Source organism: Mesoplodon bidens, assembly GCF_964165515.1.
Source record: "Mesoplodon bidens genome assembly, chromosome: 4".
NCBI classification, from domain to species: domain Eukaryota; kingdom Metazoa; phylum Chordata; class Mammalia; order Artiodactyla; family Ziphiidae; genus Mesoplodon; species Mesoplodon bidens.
The window spans coordinates 140,036,812-140,062,005 of NC_138160.1; the positions used below are offsets into that span (position 1 = coordinate 140,036,812).

The 25,194-nt window shown below is 57.2% G+C and overlaps 1 protein-coding gene across 9 annotated transcripts in view; it reads left to right on the top strand.

Annotated features, from left to right (window-relative positions):
- Window positions 1-1,112: 1,112 nt before the first annotated feature.
- The window catches only part of MAST3 (microtubule associated serine/threonine kinase 3), a gene marked incomplete at its 5' end in the record, with an annotated part of 37,976 nt that continues 13,894 nt past the window's right edge, over window positions 1,113-25,194 (top strand). The window contains 16 exons of one of the 9 annotated variants that reach the window (XM_081231650.1): window positions 1,113-1,151; window positions 6,746-6,777; window positions 9,260-9,340; window positions 17,369-17,457; window positions 17,539-17,611; window positions 17,801-17,821; window positions 18,349-18,427; window positions 19,106-19,266; window positions 19,466-19,541; window positions 19,834-20,043; window positions 20,142-20,243; window positions 20,518-20,650; window positions 22,192-22,256; window positions 22,679-22,764; window positions 23,623-23,831; window positions 24,518-24,656. In XM_081231650.1, coding sequence (XP_081087776.1) covers window positions 1,113-1,151; window positions 6,746-6,777; window positions 9,260-9,340; window positions 17,369-17,457; window positions 17,539-17,611; window positions 17,801-17,821; window positions 18,349-18,427; window positions 19,106-19,266; window positions 19,466-19,541; window positions 19,834-20,043; window positions 20,142-20,243; window positions 20,518-20,650; window positions 22,192-22,256; window positions 22,679-22,764; window positions 23,623-23,831; window positions 24,518-24,656 — 1,595 coding nt within the window. Of the gene's footprint in view, window positions 1,152-6,745; window positions 6,778-8,614; window positions 8,976-9,259; window positions 9,341-14,341; window positions 14,633-17,368; window positions 17,458-17,538; window positions 17,612-17,800; window positions 17,822-18,348; window positions 18,428-19,105; window positions 19,267-19,465; window positions 19,542-19,833; window positions 20,044-20,141; window positions 20,244-20,517; window positions 20,651-22,191; window positions 22,257-22,678; window positions 22,765-23,622; window positions 23,832-24,517; window positions 24,657-25,194 lie in introns of those variants that run through there. The other 8 variants (XM_081231651.1, XM_081231647.1, XM_081231643.1 and 5 more) reach the window with 8 other exon arrangements.

A 25,194-nucleotide genomic window follows, 5' to 3' on the forward strand; every position in this document is an offset into this window, starting at 1 on the left:
CTTTGGGGGGTGATGAAAGTGTTCTGGAATTAGATAGTGGTGATGATTGCACATCTCTGTGAATATGTTTAAAAACCACAGAATTGTACACTTTAAAAAGGTGAATTTTATGGTAGGTAAATTACATGTCAATTTCAAAACGTGTGAGAAAAGCAAATTTGGCCTTGGAGTCCTGTATTTTTATGTGCTCAATCTGGCCACCATAACTTGGTGGGACACTACTGTACCTTACAGGCGATTAGCCAGAGACCTTAGCTAGGGTTCCCTCCAATCTGAGAACATACTCTAATGTCCAGGTCGAACAGTTGGTAACCAAGGGACCCTGCAGCTGCAGAGACAGTGGGAGTCCCAGTGAAAGAGAGAATATGGGTACCATCTTGGGACTTTGGGCTTTTCCCAGCCTCCCTTTCCCTTCTGCAAAGTCAGGCTGAACAATTATCATCAGATACCTGTGAGAGGAGGTCCTCAAGAGGCACTTAGTTGGGTGCCCAATTGGCGCTCAGCAAAGGCAGCCATCCTCAGAAAAGAAACTGGTAACTACAGTGGCCACCTATTCTTGTAAATAAAGTTTTATTGGGACAAGGGCCAGGATTGTAGTGAGGCAAGAAGGCAGGGTCGTGCAAGGGCAGAATCTGATCCTGCTTTTATTTAAAATGTTGATGTCTAGCTCATCATGCATTTTTGTATTGGTTTCGATTCGTTAAACTATTGTATTAAAATGTTGTGTATCTTCATTACTGACTTTTTTTGTGGGCGCTTCTTAAATTTTGCACAGACGTGAGTGCCCCACTCGCCTCACCCTTGTTGTGTGCCCCCCGGGGAACATGAATTAACTTTTCTGAACCTCAGTTTCCTCATTTGCAAAATGGGGATAACTCTCCCTTCTAGGAAGATTCATTGAAAAATGTTTACTTCTAGGCTCTAGGGGTGGGGCGGGGCCTGAAAGGGCGGGGCAGGCTCGCCCGAAGGGGGCGGGCCTTTCGAGACCAGCTCTCGGAGAGGGGCGGGGTCAGGCCTCGTCAGCTGACCGGTTTGGCCAACGGCAGGGTGTGGCGGGGCCTGGCAGGCTGAGGCGGGGCAGGGCGCAAGCGAGCATTGCGGACTAGCCGGCGATGGACGAGCCGAGCCTGCTGCGGCGCCGTGGGCTCCAGGTGAGGCCCCTGCGCGGGCGGGCAGAGGGCGCTGGCGGAGTGAATCTGCTTGGGTGCCGAGGTCGGGGCTTTGGCGAATCTGTTTGGGTGCCGGGCTCGGGGCTTTGGCGGACCAGGGGAAACTGAGGCGGAGGGAGGTGCGCGCTCCGGAGACTCCCACTTGTCCACCCGCATCTCAAAGTGCTTTTCGCCTGTTGGGAAGAGGGTATGTCCATTTGACATATAGAGAAACTGAGGCTCCGTGGGAGAAACGGGCTGAGGGTTTCGACCTCTCCACCAGCAGCTCTAATCATATGAGCAACGACAGCCTTTGAGCGCTCACCATAAGTTCATCTCGTTGTGTCAATACTTTTACTAGTGCTATATTAATATTAATTAATGTGTATTAATACATGCCCCGTGCCTTCGCAGCGCCACCGCAGCCCTGCTTCAGCTCACCCCTAAGGCAAGCTGGGGAGGCTGGGGATGTCAGTCCGCCCTTTCGTCAGATAAGGAAACTGAGGCTGGAGTCTGAGAAAGTCACAAACCCGAGGTCGCACAGCAGGGATTCAGTCCAGCGACCTTAACCAGCTCTCAGGTGCACAAGCCACTGCCAGCTGGCTCTGTGGCCTGGGGGGGGTGGGGGCTGGGGCGTTGGGAGGCACTCTTGCGTCTCCCGACCTCAGTTTCCCCATTCATTAGAAGAGCCCTCCTTTTCTGACCTCTGGCCCCAGGTTTGTGTTCGGGAGGCAGCGCCACCAGGAGATAAGCAAAAAAAAGCATCAGACCTAGCAGAGGCTGGCATTCTAACGCATGTGACCCCGCGGCGGCAACTTCCTTGACCTCTCTGGACCTCAGTGTCCCCATCCGTCCAGTGGGAATTTAGACAATCTAGCCGTTTCCCTCTGGGGCTTAGACCACACCCGCAAGAAGCCACCAGTTGCAAGTGGGGGAACCCGGGATTCATCATTTACCCAACAAACATTTATTGAGTGCCTGCTGTAGTCCCCCGTCCCACGCCACCCCCGCCCCTCTGGAGAGGCGGGGGATGGAGGGTTCGCCCCTGGAACCGCCCTCCTGGATCTCCCAGCCTGTTGGGGGAGACGAATGCCTGAGCAGCAGTGACCCCGCAGAGGTGTCAGCTGCGATGGGGCACGGTCAGGCACCCCTGGAGAAGGCGGCTGAACCGAGGGTTGCTGGGTGACCTTGGGACAGAGGAAGCAGCCACTGGTGGCAGGGCAGGGGGTTGGTGTTTGGGGAAATGAATGGGGCTCAGAGAAGCTAGAGAGGAGGAGGTGGGGTGGGGAGGTGGGCACTGAGGCCGAGGAGGGAGGGGAAAGGCAGGCCTTGAACCCGGGCTGCAGAACTGCGAACTTGTTGGGAGGTGAAGGAAGGGAGTGTTTCGGTTGGGAGTCAGGGAGGGTGTGGGTAGAGCTGCAAGGCAGAGACCCTGAGGACATGCGGGGGGGTGGGGGCGGGGAGGGGCCGTTGCCAGAGGCAGGAGTGGGGGGCCTGAGCATAGAGGAGGGGGTGCAGCAGGACTGGTTTGCAGTGGGGTGTTGTTGGGAAACAAGCCCCGCCCGGAGCCCCAGATAGATTTGAGCCCTGCCTGCAGCCTCTTAAAATAGAGAAACCGCCTTCGGGTAGGCGAATGGGGGGTGCAGCTGACGTCAGAAACGGGGGGGTTGCTGTTCCATGGGGAAGAGGCACCCATTCCCTGATGACGAGTCCCATGTTACAAACGGGGAAACTGAGGCTCATAGAATCATAGCCTCTGTCCAGGTGTCACAGTGTGTAAGGCGACAGAGGATTTGAACCCAGGCAGGTCTGCCTCTCCCTCCAGCCCAACCCCACACTGGCAGGCCTCCATCCAAGGAGGCGGAGGGGCAAGTAGGGTTTGCCCGGTTGAGTGAGGGCATTCTGGACAGAGGGAACAGCACGTGCAAATGCCCAGAGGTATGCAACCATATGTATTTATGGGGAAGCTAGAAGCCATTTCTTAGCGCTAGAACTGGGCATGTGAGATGGGACCATCTGCTTCCAGGGCTTCCAGCGCTGATTTTGAAGAGGTTAGACTTTCTTCCTAGGGTGATTGGGAGCTATGGAAGGTGATGGAACAGGGGAGGTCATGTCAGATCTGAGGGCTTTGAAAGACTCTTCTGGAGCAGGTGGGGGCCAGAAAGGGGGCCAGAAACCAGGAAGGCATCTAGAGTAAAGGACCAAGTAGGAGACACATGAAAATAATTTTTAAAATAACAGTAGAAGTGTAAATAACTGCTCACATTAAGGGATATCTACAAATGCTAAGCACTGTACATGCATTTAGTTCTCCAACAGCCCAAGAGATTATTAGCCTCATTTTTCAGAGGGGGAAACTGAGGCTCAGAGAAGGAAAATAACATCCAGGAAGTCAGGGAGTTGGAATTCTAAGTGGTCTGGCACTTGAGGGTGCAAAGATGTTGAGGGCCTTGGTTTGGGGCATCAGTCACACACTTCTTTGATTGGAGCCCAGAGCGCCCCCAGCCAATCAGGTCAGAGCCAATCAGATACCCTGGAGGGTGATCCTTGCCAAAGATCAAAGAGTCAATTCATGAAAGCTTGAGGAAGTCAGGTGCTGATTGGCCAGTCCAGACAATAGCTGGGGGTATCCTGGCCAATCTGACTGTGGCAATGCAGGGCGTGCGGTTGACTGAGTACTAGGAGGTTGTAAACAGGACCTGGCTTGGCCTGTGGACCACCAGTTTGCATTGGCTGTGGGTAAGGGGAAGAGGTGGAGACTGGCCCTTTCTGGTTTGGGTTAAGCTCAGTCTTCTGTGTAGCATTTGTAGGCGCCAGTTAACATAAGCTGTTATTATTAGGACTACTACCACTATTATTTTATCATTTTTTTCATCATCTCCCACTTTGCCCTTTGCTTAACAAACGACAGAATTTTAAAAGCAGATCCCCAAAGAGAGCATCCAGGGACAGAGAAGGTGGCCAGTCTGTGTCTGGACTTTGTCTCTCCTGCTGCTGGGGAAGCTCCCTGGAAGGTTCATCTGGCATCCTCACGGTCCGGTTCCACTATTCTCCTCCTCCAGGAAGCCCTCCGGCTGGTGCCATGTGGTCCCTGCTGACCTCTCTCTCTTCGCTCCAGCTGCCAACTTCCGATGAGACTTGGTGCCCACTGGACTGAGTCCCACCTCCACCCTACTGTTTCCCACTAGCCTGCTAGCCCAGCCTGAAACCCTCCTCCTGGAACTCTTTTGGCTCCCCTCTCCCTCCAGCCCCTTCTCTTCCTCTGGGTCCCTACTAATGCCTCCAGTATGGGGGTGTCCATGCCCTACCCTGTCTCCTTCAGAATGTGGGTTCCTCCGGGTGGAGCTGAGGCTTCTGGTGAGGAGGCAGCATCTCCCAGCCCAGTCAAGCCCAGAAGAGGATGCCATAAATATTATCTTTAAAGGGCAGTTCCGGGGGGTTAGACCACCCCCACCCCCACCCCCACCCCCTTTCTAGGCGGGAGCCACTCGCTGAGGAACAGCTGGCAAAGAGGGGGCTGAAGGCAAGAGCAGATGGCGCAGGGAGCAGAGGGTCCGGGGGTGGTGCCGGGAGAGTTCCATGTGGGCCCAGCGTTCCACTGAGCCTTTGTAGGGGGGCTGCTGACCGTCCCTCACCTCTCTGTGCAACTTCACATCTTTTTGTATTTTGGAAGTAAATTAAAATTTGTGGTTAAATTGGTAGTTATTAACCTCACAAAATCATTCTCTGGGCTCTGATTGATCAAAGCTTCCCCCAGCGCCAGGCCCTGAGCCTGCTACTTGATTCCTCCCAGGGCCCTATGTAACTGGACCATTTTCCAAAGGAGGAAACTGAGGCACAGACGGCTGAAGTCGTTTGTCGGGGGTCACACAGCCCAGATTAGGGAGCCAGACTGGGAACCCAGGACTGTCAGTGTTTTGGAAGGAAATGGCTGGGATGGGGTGTGTGGGGGGCGGCACGTGTGGGCACAGCAAGAACCCCTGAGTTCAGATCCCAGCTCCTTACTGTTTTGCGGGTTAGTAGGGGAGGAGGAAGCTGGCATGAGATCTCATAACAACCGGAGGGGGCCGAAGGAGAGCCTAATGGTGGTGGTGGTGGTGGTGGGTCTATGAACGTTTGCGCAGAATGATAGTGAGCTCTCCATCCCCAGAGGTATTCAAGCAAACAAGGGGACCTCAGGGTGGCAGGTGAGCCTCCTCCCACCTTGAAGGGCTCTGACTTGATTTTCTGAGCTCAAGGTAGCTGGAGTCCAGCCTCAGGGCGACGCCCCACCCCCGCAGATCCTCCTCTTCCCCTGCCTGGAGACCCTGTTAACCCCTCCCAGCCCTGTCATCCCGAGCCCAGCAGCTTCCGGCCCCCTCCAATTGGCTGCGGGGGCTGATGACATCATTGGTTGCCATGACAAACGCCCAACTCTGGATGTGGGCAGCCCTGAGCCCACCGAGGTAAAAATAGTCCTGCATCCTCGACGCAACCGCCCGTGTGTGTGTGTGTGTGTGTGTGTCGGGGGGGGGGGGTGTCCAGAGACCTGGATTCCCGGCCCTACCTCCGTCGAGAGATGTGGGCAGCTGCTGCCCTCCGCGCCTCAGTTTCCCCGCCTGTAAAAAGGCCTCTGCTCCTGATGCGTAGTAGCGGCTCAGTAAATGTGAATAAAATTTAGCAAGTATTGCGATAGTCTGCGAAGGCCCTTACTGAGCTCAACAGTAAGTAACACAACAACAATAATTTCTGATCATTTTTACCCCAGAGCCCTCTTACATTATCTCCAAATTACAGATGGGGAAACCAAAGCACAGGTAGTACCAGTCACTTGGCTCAAGGTTCCACGGCCAAGAAAGAACAGATGATAGATCTGGACCCAGGTCTGGGTGTCCTCAGATTCTAAACTTGTGCTATACAGCCTTTTGAGAATTAAAAAGCCCCCTTGGGCAAGCCACATTTGAGGGTGGACTCTGGGGTCACAGTGGAACCCAAGCACAGGGCTTTCTGCCCTATATATGGTGAGGACACCCAGGGTTGGTGCAGATCGGCTTGCTGAGCTCTAAAAGAGTCTTCAATAGGTAGTCACTGGTCAGTGTGCCCAGCCCCCACCAATGACCAGGACCCAAACCTGCATAGATTCTGCAGAAGGTGAGCAGGGAATGGCTTTCAGATCTGGGAGGGGACAGGGTGAGGATGACAAAGGAATCTCCCTTTTCTCAATAGATTATTAGTATTTAGCCACTACTGACATACTTCTTTGTAAATATAACTAATTTATTTTGAATAATGACTTTTTAAAAATGTAAGTAGGGGAGCTGAGAAGGGAGGTAGATTGGGAATCTGAAAGGGCTTCCTAGAGGAAGGGACGCTTGAGCTGAAACCTGAAGGATGAGCTTCAATTAACAAGCACCAGAAGGGAGGGAAAGTGGTCCTGGCAGAAGATACAGCTGGTGCAAAGGCCCTGAGGCAGGGCTGAGTCCAATGTGTGGGGTGAGCAGAAAAGAGGCATTGGTTGGAACAGGGTGAACAAGGGGCCAACTGGGAAATGAGGTGGGTGGAAAGCTAGGGATGAGAAGGGTTTGTCTCCTTGAGAATGACCCCTGTTTTCTTTTCAGAAGGAGCTGAGCCTACCACGCCGGGGACGTGGGTGAGTTCACCTGGGGCCAGTGGGCTGGGTGGGGCCCTGTGGCCCTGGGCACAGATAGTTCAGCAGCAGCCTCCAAATTGTGAATTTATTTAATAATTACTACAAAGCTTCTCACCTTGATCCTGCCCCGGTGTTTGCAAAGTACTTCACAGGCGCCTCACGTGGCCCTCACCACAGGCTGGGAGGTGAGGTACAAACTATGCCAGTTTGCAAACGAGGAAACTGAGGTGCATAAGGGGTGCATCGCTGGCTGTAAAGCAACCAACTTGAAAAGGTGGCATCCAGAGTCCAGACTGTAGAATTCCAGTCAAGTATCCTGGAACCAGCTTGCATGCCTCCCATGACAGGAAGCTCACTCTATTTTGGGGAACACCGGCAGAAAATCATACACTTCAGGGTCACATTAATGTTCCTGGTGATTGGCATTTTGAGATCCCAAAAGCTCAAAAAACATTTGTTCAGTGCCTTCCCCTGTTTACAGATGGGGAAACCAAAGCCCAGGAGGGGGAGGAGTTTGCCTTGTACTGGTGGTCTGGGGGAGTGTGAGTGCAGACACTCCCTCTTTGGAGGCTGCGTTTGCCTAAGTTGGGGGTGGGAATTCCCTTGCGCCTCAGTGAAATCACTCACTCAACAAACATTTTTTTAGGATCTACTGTGTGCTGGGCTCTGTTCCAGGCACAGGGGACACGGTGACAAGTCAATGCTGGACCCTGCCCATGGAGCTTGCACTCTATTGGAGAGAGTGATGAAGTGGTATTATACAGGGGAGAAATTAAACAGAGACAGACAGAGGGGGCTGGAGGGTGGCTTTAGCCCTGAAGATGTGGGATCTCTTAGAGGAGGTGACATTTGAGACTAGATCTGGAAGAGGAGGAAGAGCCAGGGGGAAAGTGTGGGGGGAACAGCATTCCAGGCAGAGGGAACAGCATGGTCAAAGGTCCTAGGTGCGAACTAGCTTGGCATTGGAAAAACAGCATGGAGACGGGGTAGCTGGGGTGAAGTGAGCATAGGGGAGGTGGAGGGAGAGGAGAAGGGGTAGGTCCTGGGGGTTGGATGAGAGTTTGAAATCTGATGGTGGGGCTGGTGTCAGAGTAGCCCCTAAGCCCAGACCATCTCTTGTTGGACTGGGGATAGTGCACCTGGTGGGGAGGGCCCTGAGGACCCCAGTAGGGGCGGGGCTTGGACACTGCCCGGAAGGCAGGCACTGTCCCCAGCCTTTGCCCAGGCTGGGGGCGGGGTAGTGGACCGTGAATCAGTACAAACCACTGAGGGCAAAGTCCTGGGCCTCGGAATAGGACCAGAACAAAGACTACCTGAGGGGTGTCTAGTCTTTGCCACCTGCGGTGTGCCTGACTGGGTCCAACCAGGATTTCAAGGGGGCCATGGCCAGACACAGACAACCGCAAACCTTCGGAGTCTAGGCTGGGCAGGAGGGAGGGTGGGGCTCGGAGCGCCAGGGGTCCACGTGTAGGGAGGAGGCTGGTGGGGCTGAATTCGGATATGAATGAGGGGGATGACTGACTGGGCAGAGGGAACCCAGGGAAACAAAGTGCTGTAGGCGTGGTCGGGGCCTCCCGTGTGCGCCGGGATGGGGACACCCGCTGCGGGCAGCCGGGAACGCCTGGGCTGAGCGGCTGCGGGTGGGAGGACTGGGGTGGGGCACGCACACAGTGGATTGGTGTCCGAGAGACACCTCCCCGGGGGCGGGGCTGGGCGGGGCTGGGTGAGCGCGGAGGTACGGCCTCGACCGGGAAGGGGCGGGGCCAGTTGATGGAGCAAAAAGTCCGGCGGAGTAGGCAGTGACTGCCCTTCCTTTCCGGCCGTGCAGCTCGGGGGCTCGATACCCGGCACCTTCAGCGTCCCTGCCCGGGAGAGGTGGGACCGCGGCTCCCGCCTCGCACAATCCGACCTTTGCTGTGGGTCTGTGCCTGCGCGCAGGTGCGGGGCTCCGAGCCCCGCCCCGGGACGGAGAGAGCCCGCCCCAACCGCCCCCCCGGCGGCCCAGGCCCCACTCCGCGTCTGTCTCGCCTGCCAGGCGTGCTGTCCCGGCGTCCGCGTCTGTCTGTCTGTCCGATCGCGACACAATCAGGGCTTGGCGGCCACGAAGGGGGCGTCAGTACCCGGTCGCGTAGACGCGGCCCCGGCCTCGGCATGAAGTCCCGCAGGGACAAGCTGCACATCCCGGCGCTGACCCTCGAGTGAGTGCTTGGACCTGGAAGGGGAGATTTGGGGGAAGAGGGGCAGGCTGACAACCACCCTTCTTCCGTGTCTCTGTTCAAGTCGCCCCGAGTCGCACCGCCGCCTCCAGGGAGCCCTCCCAAGTCAACGGTCTGGCCCCGCCCTCGCGGCCTGCGCGAGATCTAGTATCCCCAGCCTCAGGCCCCTTCTCCCTAAGGAAACCATAACCCCGGTCCCGTCTCCCGATTCGGCCACACGCAGGGGCCGTTGCCGGGCTCACCGTCCCCGGCCTCTTTCTTTGCAGTCTGTCTCCAAGCAGCCAGAGCCCGTCCTTGCTGAGTCCCAGCAGCCCCTGCAGCCCCTCACTGGGCCTGCACCCCTGGAGGTAAGTGACAGCGCGCGCGGGCGGGGCTCGGACATCACCCCGGCACCCCAGAGACTTGGAAGCTGCCCAGACCCAGCTCCCCACCAAGGTACTGTGGGCTGGTGACATGGACTCTCTGGGCCTCAGTTTACCTCTCCATAAAATGGCACTGTGATCCACACTAGGACCATGATGGGAAAATTCCATATTCAGTCATAGGCAGCAGGTTCTCCCTTCAGATAGATGGTCAGGGCAAGGCCAGAACTTGAGCTGTTGCCCAAGGACTTCCTCGAGACAGGTGCTGGGTTCCCAGCCTGCTCAGGGCCCTGCTGAATTGGCCTGGCCTCCTGTGCTGTGACCCAGCTCAGCTGGCCGGAAAGCTCCTCCCTGTGAATGTATACACACACACACACACACACACACACACACACACACGCACACACACACACATTCCTAACCCTGAGAGTCCACCATTAGAGCCCTGTGCACTGAAGTCAACCAGGCCAAGTGGTATAGGGAGAAAAGAACCAGCTTGACTCAGTGCCCCAAGTGCCTTCTGTCCCCTCTGCAACCCTGGGAGAGAAGCACCCTTTCTGATCCCATTGCCCAGCGGAGGAAACTGAGGTTCAGAGAGGAGACACCAGTTCTCCTGGTTCAGTACGTCTGGGGGCCAAGTCAGGGCCAGCTTTGCCATCAGAGTCTGTTGAGGGTTTGAGCCACTCTCTGCGACGGCGGGGTCTCAGGGTCTTGCCCCTGTATGGGAGAGAACATCAGGGTTATAGTGGGCGCCTCACACAGCTTGGGCAAAAATTCAGGGAGGGGACAGATGTACAGGTCAATGATGTCTAGAATTTGATGGCCCATCAACCATTTACACCTTAGTGTGAATTAGCTGCTCAGACTCTTCCCATGGATCTTTAGTGGGGAGAAGAGAGAACACTTTGGAGCCCACACTGGGAGCTGGGCAACAGGCAGGTACCTTCATTAAGCAGGCATCTACTGTGTGCCAGGTGCTAAGGGCATAGCTGTGAACAAGATGAACATAGTTTCTCCCTCATGAGGCTCTCAGTCAGTTCTCAGGAAGTAGGCAATGAACAAGGGAATGGACAAACAAGACACATTCAGACGGAGACCTCTTAATGTGGTGTTTGAGCCAAGGCCTGAGCAGAGCTAGGGGAAGAGAAGCACCAAGCAGAGGGAACTGCACATGCAAAGGTCCTGAGGCAGGGCCAAGATTTTTAAAGCCCCTGTGGCTACCTTGGGGGAAGAAAGGTTGGCTGGGGACAGGGGACAGGAATGGAGGTGGCAGAGGCAGGGAAGTGGCTAGGGCAACATCTAGGTGGGAGATGGTGGGGCCTGGACCAGCCTGGGGTGTCCAATGGGAGGCAGAGACTGTGTCGCCCCCATTTAGCTGAGGAGAAACTCAGCTTGGAACCTCAGAGTGTGTTGTCCAGAGGCACCCTGAGAGAGAGTGTCAGGCCAGATCTGACTCTGGGCCCTTGGCCTCAACCTCAGGTGAGGACAAGATGAGGGGAGGGACCTGTTGAGAGCAGATAAGCCAGTTTTACCAGGGGGAAATAGAGGCAGAGAGTTTGGTACTCTAGCTGAGTCCACTGGCCCCCTTGCTTGCCACCAGGGGGCAGCAGAGCCCCGTTGACTTGGGCCAGGCAAGGAAATGGGTACCTGCCTCCCCTGCTCCAAGGGGAATAAGCCCACATTTGTCCCTTCAGCCTCCAAGGCCCTATGGGTCCAGCTCCTGTGATGAACCACCCCCCTGCCCCACGTCCTCCCATCCACCTCTCCAGTGCTCACCCTATTCTAGCCGTGCAGCTTCCTGGACTGCCAGAATATAAGCTGGCCAGCCTCAGGGCCTTTGCACTTGTTGTCCCCCCTGCCCAGAGCTCCGCTTTCTCTGTTTACTCCTTTATCCATTTGTCAAGTCTCCATCAAGCTCTCAGATAGGAAGCCTTTCGTGACTAAACCTCCCCGCCCCTGCCCCACCCCACCATAAGGGCTCCCAAGCCCCAGTTGCATCCATTATGCACATCCATTTCCCTCATCCTGACCCCATCATGGTTGTGATTTCCATGTTTTCTTGTGTGATTATTGAGTTGTTTTTCTCATCCAAAGGTTTGAGAGCCCCTTGAAAGCCTGACCTGGATCTGTCCTGGTCATCCTATAGCCTCAGGCAGGGCCTGCTATACATCAGGTGCTCAATTAATGCTTGTGTAACAGACAAATGGGAAGCAGCTGGGAGGGCTCTACCTGTGGTGCTGGTGGGGAGCAGTTTGAAGAGAAGGTCATGAGTTGGGCCCATATGGCCAAGGGGACAACAAAGAGGCTGTTCCAGGCAGGAACAGCATTGTCAGAGGTGTGTTCCCTCTGGGGCCTTGGACACCAAGGACGGGAAGAATTTGGATTTTCTACCGAGGGCACTGGGAGCCGCATAAAGTATGGGGCCTGGAGGGGCATGGACAGCTCATGGGCAGGTAGGAAGGGCTGGGGTGGCCCTACCAATGTGGGGTCGGAGATGAGGGTCTGTATGTCCACCTAGGGCTTTCCTATTTACACAGTTACTGGCACAAGCAGAGAGAGGCAAAGTCTGAGGCACAGAGTTAGGATTCGAGCTCTAGGAAAGGGATTTACCCAGGAGTGTGAATTTGCTGTAAAATGAGGAGCCATGGAGGGTGTGTGAGTAGGGGAGGGGCTTGATCTAGTGGGCAAGGGGCTGGCACCAGAGGTCACTTGATCAGCCAGCCTTTCAGGGGAGGTCTTTGCCATGGCCACAGGCCCTCTGGATTGCCAGCTGTAACCCTGTTCTGCAGAGGAGGAAACTCAGGCCAGATGGGCGTGGGAGAAGCAGCTGCTGGGGATGCCAACACAATGGGCATAGTGGGAGGCACGTAGGCAGCACAGGCTGGGGATGATGGGCAGCTCCTTTACTAACTGTGTGCAGAAGTGTCCCCGGCACACATGGTAGGGGGAGCTTGTGTACACATCATGTTAGCCTATGGTGCATGAGACCGTGGCTTCATCCCCACTTGGGTCCCCAGGCCTATGGGACCTCGAATTCCTCCCATGCAGGAGGCTCTGTTTCCCATATGTGGCTCAGGCTAAACACCTGAGGATCATGGGTGACCTCTCTTATCCTCAACTACACATATGACCCCACAGCAGAGCCTGTTCTTTAGCCTCAGAATAAGTCCAGGATCCACCCACTTTACTCCACAGCCCCACCCTGGTCCAGGCCTGTGTCCTCCCCTCCCAGATCCTGTTACAGCCCCTCACTAGCCTCCTGCCACCTCCACTCCTGCCCCCAACAGCTCCTGTTCTTCATGGCAGACATGGGGGGTGGTTTACAAGCTTAGTCCAGATCACACCCTCCCGCTGCTCACACATCCTCCATGACTCCCTGCTGCTGCTGTAGTAAAACTGCACTCCTCCCTGTAGCCCACAAGGCCCACATGGTGAGTCTTGCTGGCATCTTCCCCTCAGTCATGCTTCAGGGCCTTTGCATGAGCTGTGCTCCCTTCCTGGGATGCTCTTTCTCCATGGCTGGCTCTTCTTCCTTCTCGATGTCTCACTGCTGGCTGCAGTGTCACGTCAGAGAGGCCTCCTGGCTAAAGTTGTCCTTTGCCAGCCTTACCCCTGTTCTTTTCCTTCCTCAACTTCAGTGTGTGAAATTAACTTGTTCATTTAATTGTTTCCTGTTCACTCTCTGCCTCCCCTACCAGACTGGGGACTCCTGGGGGCAGGGATTATTTGTGGCCTGCATCCCCAGGGTTCAGTACAAGGGCAGACACACAGTAGGTGCTCAATGTTTGTTGAGTGAATGAGTGGCCAGATATGGGTTGTTTGAGCCCCAGTCTGGGGGTGTGGAGAGCAGGCCTGGGGAGACAGCAGATATCTGGGCCACTGCGTGTGGGCCACCTGAAGGTGACACTGGGCTTGGAGGGAGTCTGAGAGACTTGAGAAGCAAAATGGGTGGCAAGATGGATGGGCAGGGTTAGGGCTACACATCAGGCAGCAACACCCCCTGTACGCCTCAGTTTTGTCAGATGTGGGGTCTGGGCTCCAGGTCAGTCCTGCCTTGGCCAGTTCCCAAAGTGTTGTGAGGCCTGTGGGGGGTCCACCTTCAGGGTGACACTGTCCCTGACTTCCTGGGGCTGTCATGAAAGGAGGAAGCATTAATTCACAGTCTACTGTGTGAGACATTCCATAGTGAAGATGAACTGTACCCCCAGCTCTGTACCAGGCACTTTCTGTGCCTCTGATTTTATTCCATTTTCACAAAGGGACATGTGTATATGGGGAACCAGAGGCCTGGAAGTTTGCCTAATGCTAACGTTTATCAAACGTTTACCAGGTACTCTTGGGACGCACAGTGTAATCTTCATGTCAGCCCCATTTTCCTCCCATCTTACAGTTGAGAATACTGAGGCTTGAGAAGTTAAATCAGGCATCTGATTCCTGATAGTAGCCAGGCTGATGGCCTTTTCCATCATACAGACAGGAAGAGCATATCAGATGCCCTGACTCAGTTTGCTAAACACACCCTCTGTGCCAGTCCAGCGCTGGAAGATGCTGGGACCTCAAGGAGCCCAAGCCTGGGGAAGACAGAGCTGGACAGACACAAGAGGAGACCTCCTGAAGGAGGGAACGCTGAGTTTTGCCAGGCAGGAAAGGCATTCCAAGGAGCAGAGCCAGCGTGGGGGCGGTAGCATGAGCTGGGCCAAGCCGCTGAATGGGTCTTGAGTGCCGCACTCAGAAGGGGTTAGCGCCTAGGTAGGGGAGAAAGGGGCGCGATCGGATTTACATTTTGAAGGAAGGGAGCCAACTTCGAAGGCAGCTACATCCAGGTACCGCCAACGCCCCGCCCCCGCCTCCCGCAAGCCTGGCAACGTCCCGCCCCTCCGCCCGCGGCCATGGCAACGCCACGCCCACCAGCCAGCACGCGGGTTCGCAGGCCTTGCTTCCGCGTCGCTCGCCCCACCCCGCCAGGCCAGGCCCCGCCCCCGCGCTGTCCTGGGCGGGGTTCCAGGCCTCGCTCCCGGGCTCGCGCTTCCTCCTCGCCCCCTAGCCCCAGCCCCGCGACGCGTCCCCGCCCCTCACCGCGGGGCTCCCGGGGCAGATCCCACCGTGAAGGTTCGCGTCCCGCCGCCGCTGGTTGCGCCCCCGCGCCTCTCGGGCCTCTGGCGGCGGCGGCGGCACAAAGGGAAGCAGCATGTCCGATCCTAGCTACTGGACGGCGGTGGCGGCGCCCGGCCACCGGAGCCGCCTGGCCAAGGGCGCGCTGCTGCAGCGCTCCAAGAGGTAGGGGGCTTCGCGCGGGCAAAGGCGCGGCGGCGGACCGAGCAGACACGAGTTGCCAAAAGTGTGTCTCGGCAGCGCGGGGAGGGCCACTGTGTGCGGCGGTAGGGGGAAGTGGGCGGATGCTTTGGGATCCAGGTATCCCCTGGGGTCCCAGGCACCCTCCTTTCACCGCTCCTTACCCAAATTGGGGTGTTTGTCCGCCGGGGTCGCAGCTCAGGTGGTGACAGAAGCAGCAGGGATTTGGGACTGAATCAGAATTCAAACCTGTCCTCTGGGCAGACCTGGAGAAGAGCTTCTTGGAAAAACTGAGGCTGTTTAGTCCCTGGGGCCCAGTCAGCGGAAATGATGGTTCGGAAGCAAATATTTGCTGCAGGAGCATGGTGTGCTTGTCGGTTATGGGGTTGTGGGGGAAAATCACGGTGTTCTATCCAGAGCAAAGTGGAGTCTCAGTTTCTTCTGAAAGGCAGAGAAGCTAAGTGAGGGCTGTGAGCTCTGCTGGACCTGCGTTGAAATTCCAGCTCAGCCACTGTCAGGCTGTGTGCCTTCAGTCAGTTCCTTAACCCCTCTGTGCTTGAATGTCTCACCAGTGCTTGGTCGGGGCATTCCCAGAGGGGAGCACAGGCAAAGGCTGGACGGTGGGACCAGCTGCTGAAGGACCTTGAATGACTAATCCAGGGTTTAGGCTTTTCTTCCAGAACCTGGGGAGCCACAGAAGGCTCATGGGCACCTCAGGGATCAGGTGCAGGAAACTGGCCTCAGGCCCCTCTTTTCTGACATAATTCTCACTCTCTGTTGTGCCACAGGGCTGGTTATTGAAAAACTAGGCAGCTCCTCAGGGTCCTGGGCCTTCTCTAGGGAGGGCTGAGCACACTGTTGGTGCTCAGTAGATGCTCGGGAATTGAACAGATGATGCCCAGTTCCCCTTTGAGATCTCAGATTTGGTTGTTTTCAAGAAAGCCCTGCCTGAGAGCAAGGGGGAGGCTCCCAGTGTTTTTCCCAAATGCTGTTGGAAGTGAAAAATGATGCATTGGGGTGCAGTGTGGGGGTGAAGGGCTGGAAGAGGATGTGGGCTGCCGGATGTGTGTGTGTTGGGGGGGTGGTGACAGGAAGTTTTGCAGGAACCTGTGGGTTTCGCTTTTGCTTTTGCACCTCAGACTAGAGGACAGTCTCTGCGGCTGATGGCATCTGTGGCCTCAGTTTTCCAGGCTGGGAAATGGGTGCAGCTGGTCTCTCCCTGCTCTGGGCTTATTGGTATTGGCAGATGTTGGTGATTTAACTCACTGGAGAGGTATTGCTTGCTCTCCCACCATGCACCAGGCCCTGTGAGCAATGTCAGGAGAAAGATGACAATATACGTACATGCCGCAATTTACCCAGTGCCAGGCCCAAAGCTGAGCACTGTGTATGCACCTTTGCAAAGTATACAGATGGGGAAACAGGCTCAGCGGAGCAGCTGCACATGGAGCCGTGGATAGGCTGAACCCCTCCTCCGTGCATGTGTTGTCTCCTGAGCCAGTTGCCGACCTCATTCTCCTTGGCCTGCACTGTGCCTTCTGCCTGGGACGCCATTCCTGGCCCTGTGAGGCCCCGAGGTGTTATCTCTCCCTCCCTGCGCAGTTCTCCCGCCAAGGCTGGGCTGCGTTGGCGGCTCAGGCTGTGTGGGCTGATGCACTTGTCGAGAGCAATCGGAGCCGTTGCCGGGCGACTGCCGGAGTGGGTGGGGGGTACAGTGTCGCTCCCAACTTCCCTCTGCTAGGGCGGGGGCTGGGGCCAGGGCACATATGGGAATTACTGGGCAAGGGTGGGGGGGGCACCTGGGCCAGGGTTCTGGCGGCCAGGAGGGAGCTGGGATGAAGGGAGGAAAACATGTGGGCAAAAGTTCGGCAGAACAGGGACTCCCCTGATGGTCCAGTGGGTAAGACTCAGTGCTCCCAATGCAGGGGGCGCCCCGGGTTCGATCCCTGGTCGGGGAGCTAGATCCCGCGTGCCGCAACTAAAAGATCCCGCATGCCACAACTAAAAGATCCCGTGTGCCGCAACGAGGATCCCACCTGCGGAAACTGAGACCCGGTGTAGCCAAAATAAAATAAATAAATAAACAAACTTTAAAAAAAAAAAAACATTCTTTGAAAAAAAAAAGTTTGGTAGAACAAGAACAGGACCCAATGTGCAAGATGCTGGCTTTAGGGTTTCCAAGGATCAGATTGGCGTTTTAGGGGGATCTTGTGGAGGGGGTCTGCTCAGAGATTGGAGCAGTGGCCCTGGGAAAAGGTGCATAAAATGGAGTGGGCGCCTGCCTCAACCCACCTGTGGGTTCCAGGATCCTCTCCAACCTCTGCCTTATTTGCCATTGTTCCTGGCAGTGGCCATGATGTGGGCAAGGCTGTGGGGGTGGGATTGTGGAGCAAACTGCCCCCCCACCCGGCATTGCGCAGCATGCGGAACTTCCCCCACCAGAGATCGAACCCGTGCCTCCTGCATTGGAAACGTGGAGTCTTAACCACGGGACCGCTGGGGAAGTCCTGGGCGTGGGATTGTGAACACAGAAGCTGGAGAAGTTGGGCCAGGGCCATGACGTTGGAGCGGGGCGGTCCGCCTGGGGAGCAGAGAGAGAGTGGTCGCCCCCAGCTTCCTGTCCTGCCCTGAAGCCATCACCCATGTGCTCCCGGCTGAGCATGTGGTCCTCTGAAGCAGGAGTCCTGGACCTGACCTTGTCCCCACCTTCCCCCCCGACAGCTGCCGCAGCGGGAACCGCAAGAGCCTGGTGGTAGGAACACCCTCGCCGACCCTTTCCCGGCCCCTGTCACCACTGTCCATCCCAACAGGTGAGCGTGGGGGCAAGCGGGGTGGGGTGGGAGTGTTCTGTCTCCACCCCCACTGACTCAGTTCCCCCACGTCCTCCTCAGCAGGCAGCAGCCCCCTGGATAGTCCTCGGAACTTCTCAGCTGCATCTGCTATCAACTTTCCTTTTGCCCGGAGGTGAGTGGTCTCCGGCTCTGGGGGATGGTGTTGACTTGATGGACGAGGGGACAGGCAGGGGCATGGACGTGGTGGCTGGACCTGCCTCCTCATTAGCCTTTTCCCCACCCCTGGCCTCTGCCCTGCTGTGGTCTCTCCTCTGGCTTCCGCCCCTGGCAAATGCACGCATGCACACACGGTCTCCTGCAGCCACATCCCGAGCACAGACAGGTAATTTCTATGAGCCCTCCGGGAGGGGGAGGGGGAGGGGGTGGCATGGCTTGGTCCAGGAATCACTCATTCACTGAAAGTTGTTAATTCACTTAACAAGACCTGATGGAGGACCTGTTATGTGCCAGGCACTTAGATGTCACTTATTCATTCAACAACGTTTATTCAGTGCCTGCTGGATGCCGTGCCCTACACTGGGGGCTGAGGAATGAGAGGCTGGACTTTGGCCCTCAGGGAGTCCTCAGTCTGGTGGGAGTGGCCAGCGTGTACCCCAGCAGCTGCAACTCAGAGAGCAGCTTTGATGGGGGACGAACTGGCCGCTGGTGTCAGGGAAGAATTCCTGGAGGAGGGAGCTGAAGAACATGGAGAAAACACACAGTGGACTTGTTCACCCTGTATTCCGGTTCTTGGCCTTTTCAGAAGGTCCTTCCTCCAATGGGGCCAGGATTGGCCAGCCACAGTGCCTGCCCTTGGTCCCTACAAGCTGCAGGGGCCGTGCCTTCCTTCCAACTTCTCATTCTCTCCAGGGCCGACGGCAGAAGATGGTCCCTCGCGTCCCTCCCGTCTTCTGGCTATGGAACCAACACACCCAGCTCCACTCTCTCGGTACCCACAAGTCCTACCTTGGCAGGCAAACAGGGGAGTGCCATGTTGGGGGTGGGGAAGACACGTCTTTGGGGTGTTTTTTTTTTTTTTTGCGGTACGCGGGCCTCTCACTGTTGTGGCCTCTCCAGCTGCGGAGCACAGGCTCCAGACGCACAGGCTCAGCGGTCATGGCTCACGGGCCTAGCTGCTCCGCGGCATGTGGGATCTTCCCGGACCAGGGCACGAACCCGTGTCCCCTGCATCGGCAGGCGGACTCTCAACCACTGCACCACCAGGGAAGCCCCTTTGGGGTTTTTTTTAAGGTGTTGGATAGTTATCCAATCAGCAAACATCCTGGCTGGCCCCTCTGTGCCCCATTTTGGGCAACGTTGGGGCATCCCTGAAAGGACCCAGCCTCAGCCCCAAGGGGCTCCTGGTCCGGGGTACACAGATATCCTCATCCTTGTGTGGTCAGGGAAGGCCTGGTCAGAGGGGGTCTTGGGGCTGCCAAGGGAGCAGGTAGGGAAGGCTTCCTGGAAGAGGGGACAGCAAAGCTGGAGTTTTGAGGGATGCATAGGAGCCAGGCAGGAGAGTTACCATCTGATGACCAGCAGACAGCCTGAGCCTTCAGGGGTAATGCTGGGGTCCTGGCTGTGGCACTGACCATGAACCCATGGCCCCGATACCCCCTCCTGCCAGTCGAGCTCATCCTCCAGGGAGCGCCTCCACCAGCTTCCTTTCCAGCCGACGCCGGACGAACTATGCTTCCTGTCCAAGCATTTCCGCAGCTCAGAGAGCATGGCTGATGAAGAGGGTGGCCACCACTCACCTCGCCTTCGGCCCCGCTCCCGCAGCCTCAGGTGGGCCTCAACCTCTGACCCCAGCCCCAGCCCCTCCCTGGGCTGGCTTTGGGACCCACATCGTGGCTCCTCCTCCACCTTTGGTCCTGACCGTGCACAAGCCTGGCCTCCGGCCCTTGGCCCTCAGACCTGACTCAGCCGCCCTTCCCTGGGCTGTGTTTTGGGTCCCATGTCATAAGCCAGTTGTCCCCTCCTTCAGCCCTGGACGCACAACAGGGGCCTTCGACAATGAGATCGTCATGATGAATCACGTGTACCGGGAGAGATTCCCCAAGGTGGGCAGCGCCTGGCGGCTAGACCAGCCCCAGCTCCCTCCATGTTGCTGTCCCTCCAATGGCACCTGCTGTCTTCCTGGCTGCGTCCCCCCATCTGTTGTCCATTTCTGTTTTTCCCTATCTCTCTGTCTCAAACTCCCCCCTCCCCCACCCACACCTATACACGTTGCTTCTTCTCCTCCAATCTTTGGACCCCATCATCACATCTCTCTCTCCCGCCCCCATCTGCGCATGTCGCTCCCCAGCCCCATCCAATGACCAGGTCACCCCATCTCCCCCGCTCCCCACCCAGGCCACAGCACAGATGGAGGGCCGTCTGCAGGAGTTTCTGGCCGCCTTCTCACCCGGCGCCCGGCTGGCACTGGCTGACGGCGTCCTGGGTTTCATCCACCACCAAATCATCGAGCTGGCCCGCGACTGCCTGGCCAAGTCTGGAGAGGCTCTTGTCACCTCCCGCTACTTCCTGGAGATGCAGGAGAAGCTGGAGAGGCTGCTGCAGGATGTGCGTGCGGGCAGGGGAGCGCAGGGTTTAGGGGTCCCCAAGGAGGGCAGGGCAGGACCAAGGGCCTGTGGATGACGCTAACACCCATCTGCCCCCAGGCCCATGAGCGCTCAGACAGTGAGGAAGTTGGCTTCATTGTCCAGCTTGTCCGGAAGCTGCTGATCATCATCTCGCGGCCAGCGAGGCTTCTCGAGTGCCTGGTGAGTGTCTTGGCACATGGCCAGGTGCCGGGCTGAGTCCAGGCACCCAACAGTCCTGCCGAGATACAAGAGACAGGCCCCATCGTATAGGGCTTTGAGAGGAATGCTGGGGGCTGCCAGGCTGCGGCGGGCTTTCCAGAGGAGGGGCCGGGAGCTAAGATCCCGGGGACGAGTTGGAGCTGCTGGTGAGGATGCTTCAGACAGAGGGAGCGGCGTGTGCAGAGGCCTGCAGGTGGGACCAGGCCTCGGCTGACCAACCCCTCTGCACCCCCAGGAGTTTGACCCTGAGGAGTTTTACCACCTGCTGGAGGCTGCCGAGGGCCAGGCCCGCGAGGGCCAGGGCATCAAGACGGACCTGCCGCGGTACATCATTGGGCAGCTGGGCCTGGCTAAGGACCCCCTCCAGGGTGAGCTGGGGGTGGGGCAGAAAGAAGAAACTGGGGCGAGATTGCAGTGGAGCCGGGATTCCAACCCACGCCCATCTGACTCCAGAGCCGCCACACTGTCCTTCCTCTCTCTTTGGCCCTGTCCTCAGCCACCTGCAGGGCATATTATGGGGAAAGTGCCCAGGGTTCTTGGGTAAGGTGGCCACTAGTTGGAGCCCCTGACCTGTGAAGTCCTCAAATGCTAAGTCAAGTTGGGCCAGGGTGCCAGGGGACCACCTTTAGCAGTGGCATTCACGTTGTCCTGTGAATTCACAAAGCACTTTCCCAATTTCATCCTACTGTGGCCCGGGAAGTAGGACCCGGGAAGTGGGAGTCAGATGGGGCAGCCCATGGGCACTACCGAGGTGGCCGAGAACCCCCCAGCCAGGACGGGAACAACCCAGACATGGTGCTAGGGGAGCATTGAACCTGGCCTGGTCCAGGGGTGGTTGGGGGAGCTCTGGGAAGAGAGGATATTCAGGCTGGGGCCTGGAGGATGGAAAGGTGTGCAGATTCAGGGGAGAGAGAAAATGAACCGGGCAGGGGGAATGGTGAAGGCAAAGGTCCTGAGGTGAGTCTGTGTCTGGCGTGTTGGAGGAGCAGTGAGGAAAGGAGTGTGGCTGAGGAAGGAGGGGAGCTGGGGGGAGGCGACGGGGTCAGCAGGGACCAGCCACATTGGCCAGCGTCCACTGGGATTGGGCTGCCATTGTCCCCATTTAAAGCTGGAGAGACTGAGGCTCCAGGCAGATGAGATTGAGCTGGGGTTCAGGCCCAGGTGTGCCCGAGGCCAGATCGCCCGTGGACTAGCCGTGTGGCCGCAGCCAACCTCTTTTCTGTCTCATGAAGATGACGCAGGTGGCACTGTGGGTGGGCCCGGGTGTCAGAGGAAACACGAAGTGGCCAGGCAGGCAGGTGGCAGCTGAGGCTGCGGGGACAGATCATCTACCCAGCACCGCGCAGTGGGCCCACTGACGGTGGGACGGGTGGGCTGCATTTGAACCCGGGCCTCCCTCACCCTGAGGCTCCACTGCCTCATCTTAGCCTTGCTCTGTGACCGCAAGACACTGTCTTCATGGTCACCGTCACTGCTGATGTTCACCAACTGCACACTCCTACCTGGGGCCGCCCCTCTGCTAAGCCCCAGGGCTGGAAACTAAGGGGGCTCGCCTGGGCCATGCCCTGAGCTGAGGAGGATGTTAGGAGCCATCACCCAGAGGGGCAGCGTCACAGCCGGTGTTCACAGGCCCAAGACTTGGGGCCAGGGTTCACGGTAGGCTGAGCATTTGGAGCCTGGGCTTCCCACTGGCCCTTCTAGAAGGTTCCTTAGTCGTTGTTCAGTCCAGCTTCCTGGGTTTGACCGACACCTGGACGCAGTAGGGGCTGAATGACAGTATCGTGAGAGCTGGTCAGAGGAGGCACCATTTCCCCAGCCCAGGATAAGCCCTGGAGGCCTCCGGAAGTCTCTGGGTGGTGGAGAGGCAGGGCTCAGAAACCCCATTTGAGGCTCCTCCCTCATTTTACAGAGATGGTGCCTCTGAGTCACCTTGATGACAGTGGAGGACAGCCCCCAGCACCGGAGTCCCCAGAAGTAAGATGCAGAGCTTTGCCGGCCCCACCTGTCTTGTTCTTCTGACGGTAGACCAGGTGGCCATGAGAAGGGCTGGGTTTGCTGTTTGCTGAGGTTTTGCATATAGCAGGTGCTTAATGAACGCCTGTGACTTTGGGGGGGATGGTGGGGCCAGGTGAGACTGCCCTGTCATGGAGGTTGGGCAGGGCAGGGTTGGAGGGGGCACCGGAAAGGGGAGCTTTGCAGAATGTGTAGGAGTTTTCTGCAAGGAGGGCAGCATGGCTTAAGCAAAAGCTCAAACTCAGAAGCTGAGTTTGAGAAGTTTGTATAGGAGAAGAGGTAGCGTCAGGTGCCAGGACCAGCAGTTGGGACTTGGGGGCAGGAAGAACGCAGCCTGCTCTGCGGTGGGGCAGGACCCTGACCCCTCTTGCCACCCCCCGCAGAGTCGTGCCCTGGTCGGCGCTTCACGGAGGAAGCCCTGTGAGAGCGACTTCGAGACTATCAAACTCATTAGCAATGGGGCCTACGGGTGAGTCCTTGGGTACCCTGTAGACCCATTTCTCAGATGCCCATGGGGATGGCTGAAGCCCACACAGCCCCTGAGTGTGCAGACAGGGAAACTGAGGCCTGAAGAGGGAAGTGGAGGCACAAAACAGCAGGTGCATGGCCTTGGAAGGGCTTGTCCGTGATCTAGGTCCTTCTTGCCCCAGGTGTTTGGGGTTCTAGGAATTTGGGGACTGAGCAAGGAAAAAGATGGCCACACGATGGCAGTAGCGTGCGCGAAGCATTCTTTAAGTGCTGCTTTGACGGATTTGCTTTGTGGGAGGGGGGAGGAGTCCCTCACAACATAAGACCCTTGTGGGGTCTGGGTCGGAGGGGGGCTTGCAGAGGAGGTTTCTGTGTCCAAGCTTATGTGTCCACAGCACAGTGGGGAGTCTCTGGGTCAGAGAGCTCCACGGGGCAGGAGCAGCTTGGGGTCTTTAATAGCCCCAGCGTTTATCTTATCTACAAGGTATGCAAAAACAGCAGGCTCTAAATGGCTAAAAATCTGCTTATTTGACTTGTAGTTAAAGCGATTTGAGTGTGTGCCAGCGGGGCTTTTGAGCTAATGGGTCTCAGTCGGCTGTGAAGAAATAAACAACCTAGGGGTCATCTTTGGCTCTTTATATGACACCAGGGAGAGTGGCTTAAACCCACGGGGTGGCTGCTTTGGGAGAAGGGAGGGCCGGGTAAAGAGAACAGGTGTCCCGGGTGGAGGGCACAGCACAGGCAAAGGCACAGCGGGTTGGGTTCTGGACCCAGGTCGGGTCCCAGTGCTTGCCGGGACCTGGATCTCGGGCCTCAGCGAGCCCGGCTCCGCCCCCCCCCCCGCCCTGCCCCGCCCCAGGGCCGTCTACCTGGTGCGGCACCGGGAAACGAGGCAGCGCTTTGCCATCAAGAAGATCAACAAGCAGAACCTGATCCTTCGCAACCAGATCCAGCAGGTCTTCGTGGAGCGCGACATCCTCACCTTCGCTGAGAACCCGTTTGTGGTCAGCATGTTCTGCTCGTTCGAGACCCGGCGCCACTTGTGCATGGTTATGGAGTATGTGGAAGGTGCGGTCACTGGGGCTTGCGTGCCTCCAGAGCAATGGAGAGCTTACTCCTTATCCAGAAGAAATACCTTATCCCTCCTTTGATCAAGCCCGCAGTCTGCTCTGTCCTCCATAGGGTCCCAGCCTGCCTTGGGGGACCCTCAGTCTGTGGTGGGGGACCCAGCCTCAGGGAGTTGGAACTGGGGGATCCCAAAGAGAAGTGTGAGGGAAGGACCCTAGGGTATAGGGGTAGGATGGACAGCCTAGGCAGGAGGGACTGGTGGGCAGGGGCCTAGAGGCTAGAGCAAGAGCAGCGAAGGGAGGGAGGCGTGCGTCAGAAGGACTAGGGGGGTTGGGGACCAGGGTGAGGAGTTGTGGGATCAGGTTTGCAGTTCACGAAAGAGCAGGGCCTTCAGGTAAGTGCAGGACGTGCATTTACCAAGCTGCTGCCGGGTGAGGAGAGGAAGCATGCACTTAGGAGGCACCAGCTGTGTACAGGGGAAGGGACTGTGCACTTAACAGAGCTGCTGCCCTGCCAGGGGAAAATCAGAAGGCAGGGTCTGCCTATCCTCCCGCCCCTCCCAGGTCCCCACCCCAATTCAGGACAGATTGGAGACACTTTGCAGAAGGTGGGGAGGGCACATAGGCACAAGTCTGGGCACGGCTGTAGAGCCGAGGGCCTCTGTGAGCACGTCCACCCCTCTGCAGGCGGCGACTGTGCCACGCTCCTAAAGAACATGGGCCCGCTGCCCGTGGATATGGCCCGCATGTACTTCGCCGAGACGGTGCTTGCGCTGGAGTACCTGCACAACTATGGCATCGTGCACAGGGACCTCAAGCCAGACAAGTGAGTGGCCCGGGCTCTCAGGGGGCGGGGCTCAGAGTAGCCTGGGGGCGGGGCCTCTGAGTGGGTCTGGGACTGCTCAGGAGCCCCACCATCTAGATTCTGCTGGCATCATGGGCCCCCTGCTGGTAGAAAGCAGGGATCTTGACAATGTTGAGCACCTGGTGTGTACTGAAGAGAGCAGGTATTTAATAGGCGCCTGCTGTGTGCAGGAGAAGGACAGTGCACTTATCGAGGTGCTGGCCAGGCAATGTGAGGGGGCACAGACTGGACAGGGGAAGGGACCAGGCACTCACAGAGCTGCTGCCACACAAGGGAAGTGAACATGCACTTATGAGGCACCAGCTATATACAAAGAACAGGGACATGCACTTTGCAAGACCTTATGTGCAGAGAAAGGGACTGCATGTCTTGAGCTCCTGCTGTGTATTAGTGCAGGGAAGAAGGAGAGTCCTAGGGTGTTTATTTTATTCTAGCTTCTAGTAAGCATCTACTGAGTGCCCGGTGCTCTCTGGGTGACTGAAAAACACAAGTGTGAGTG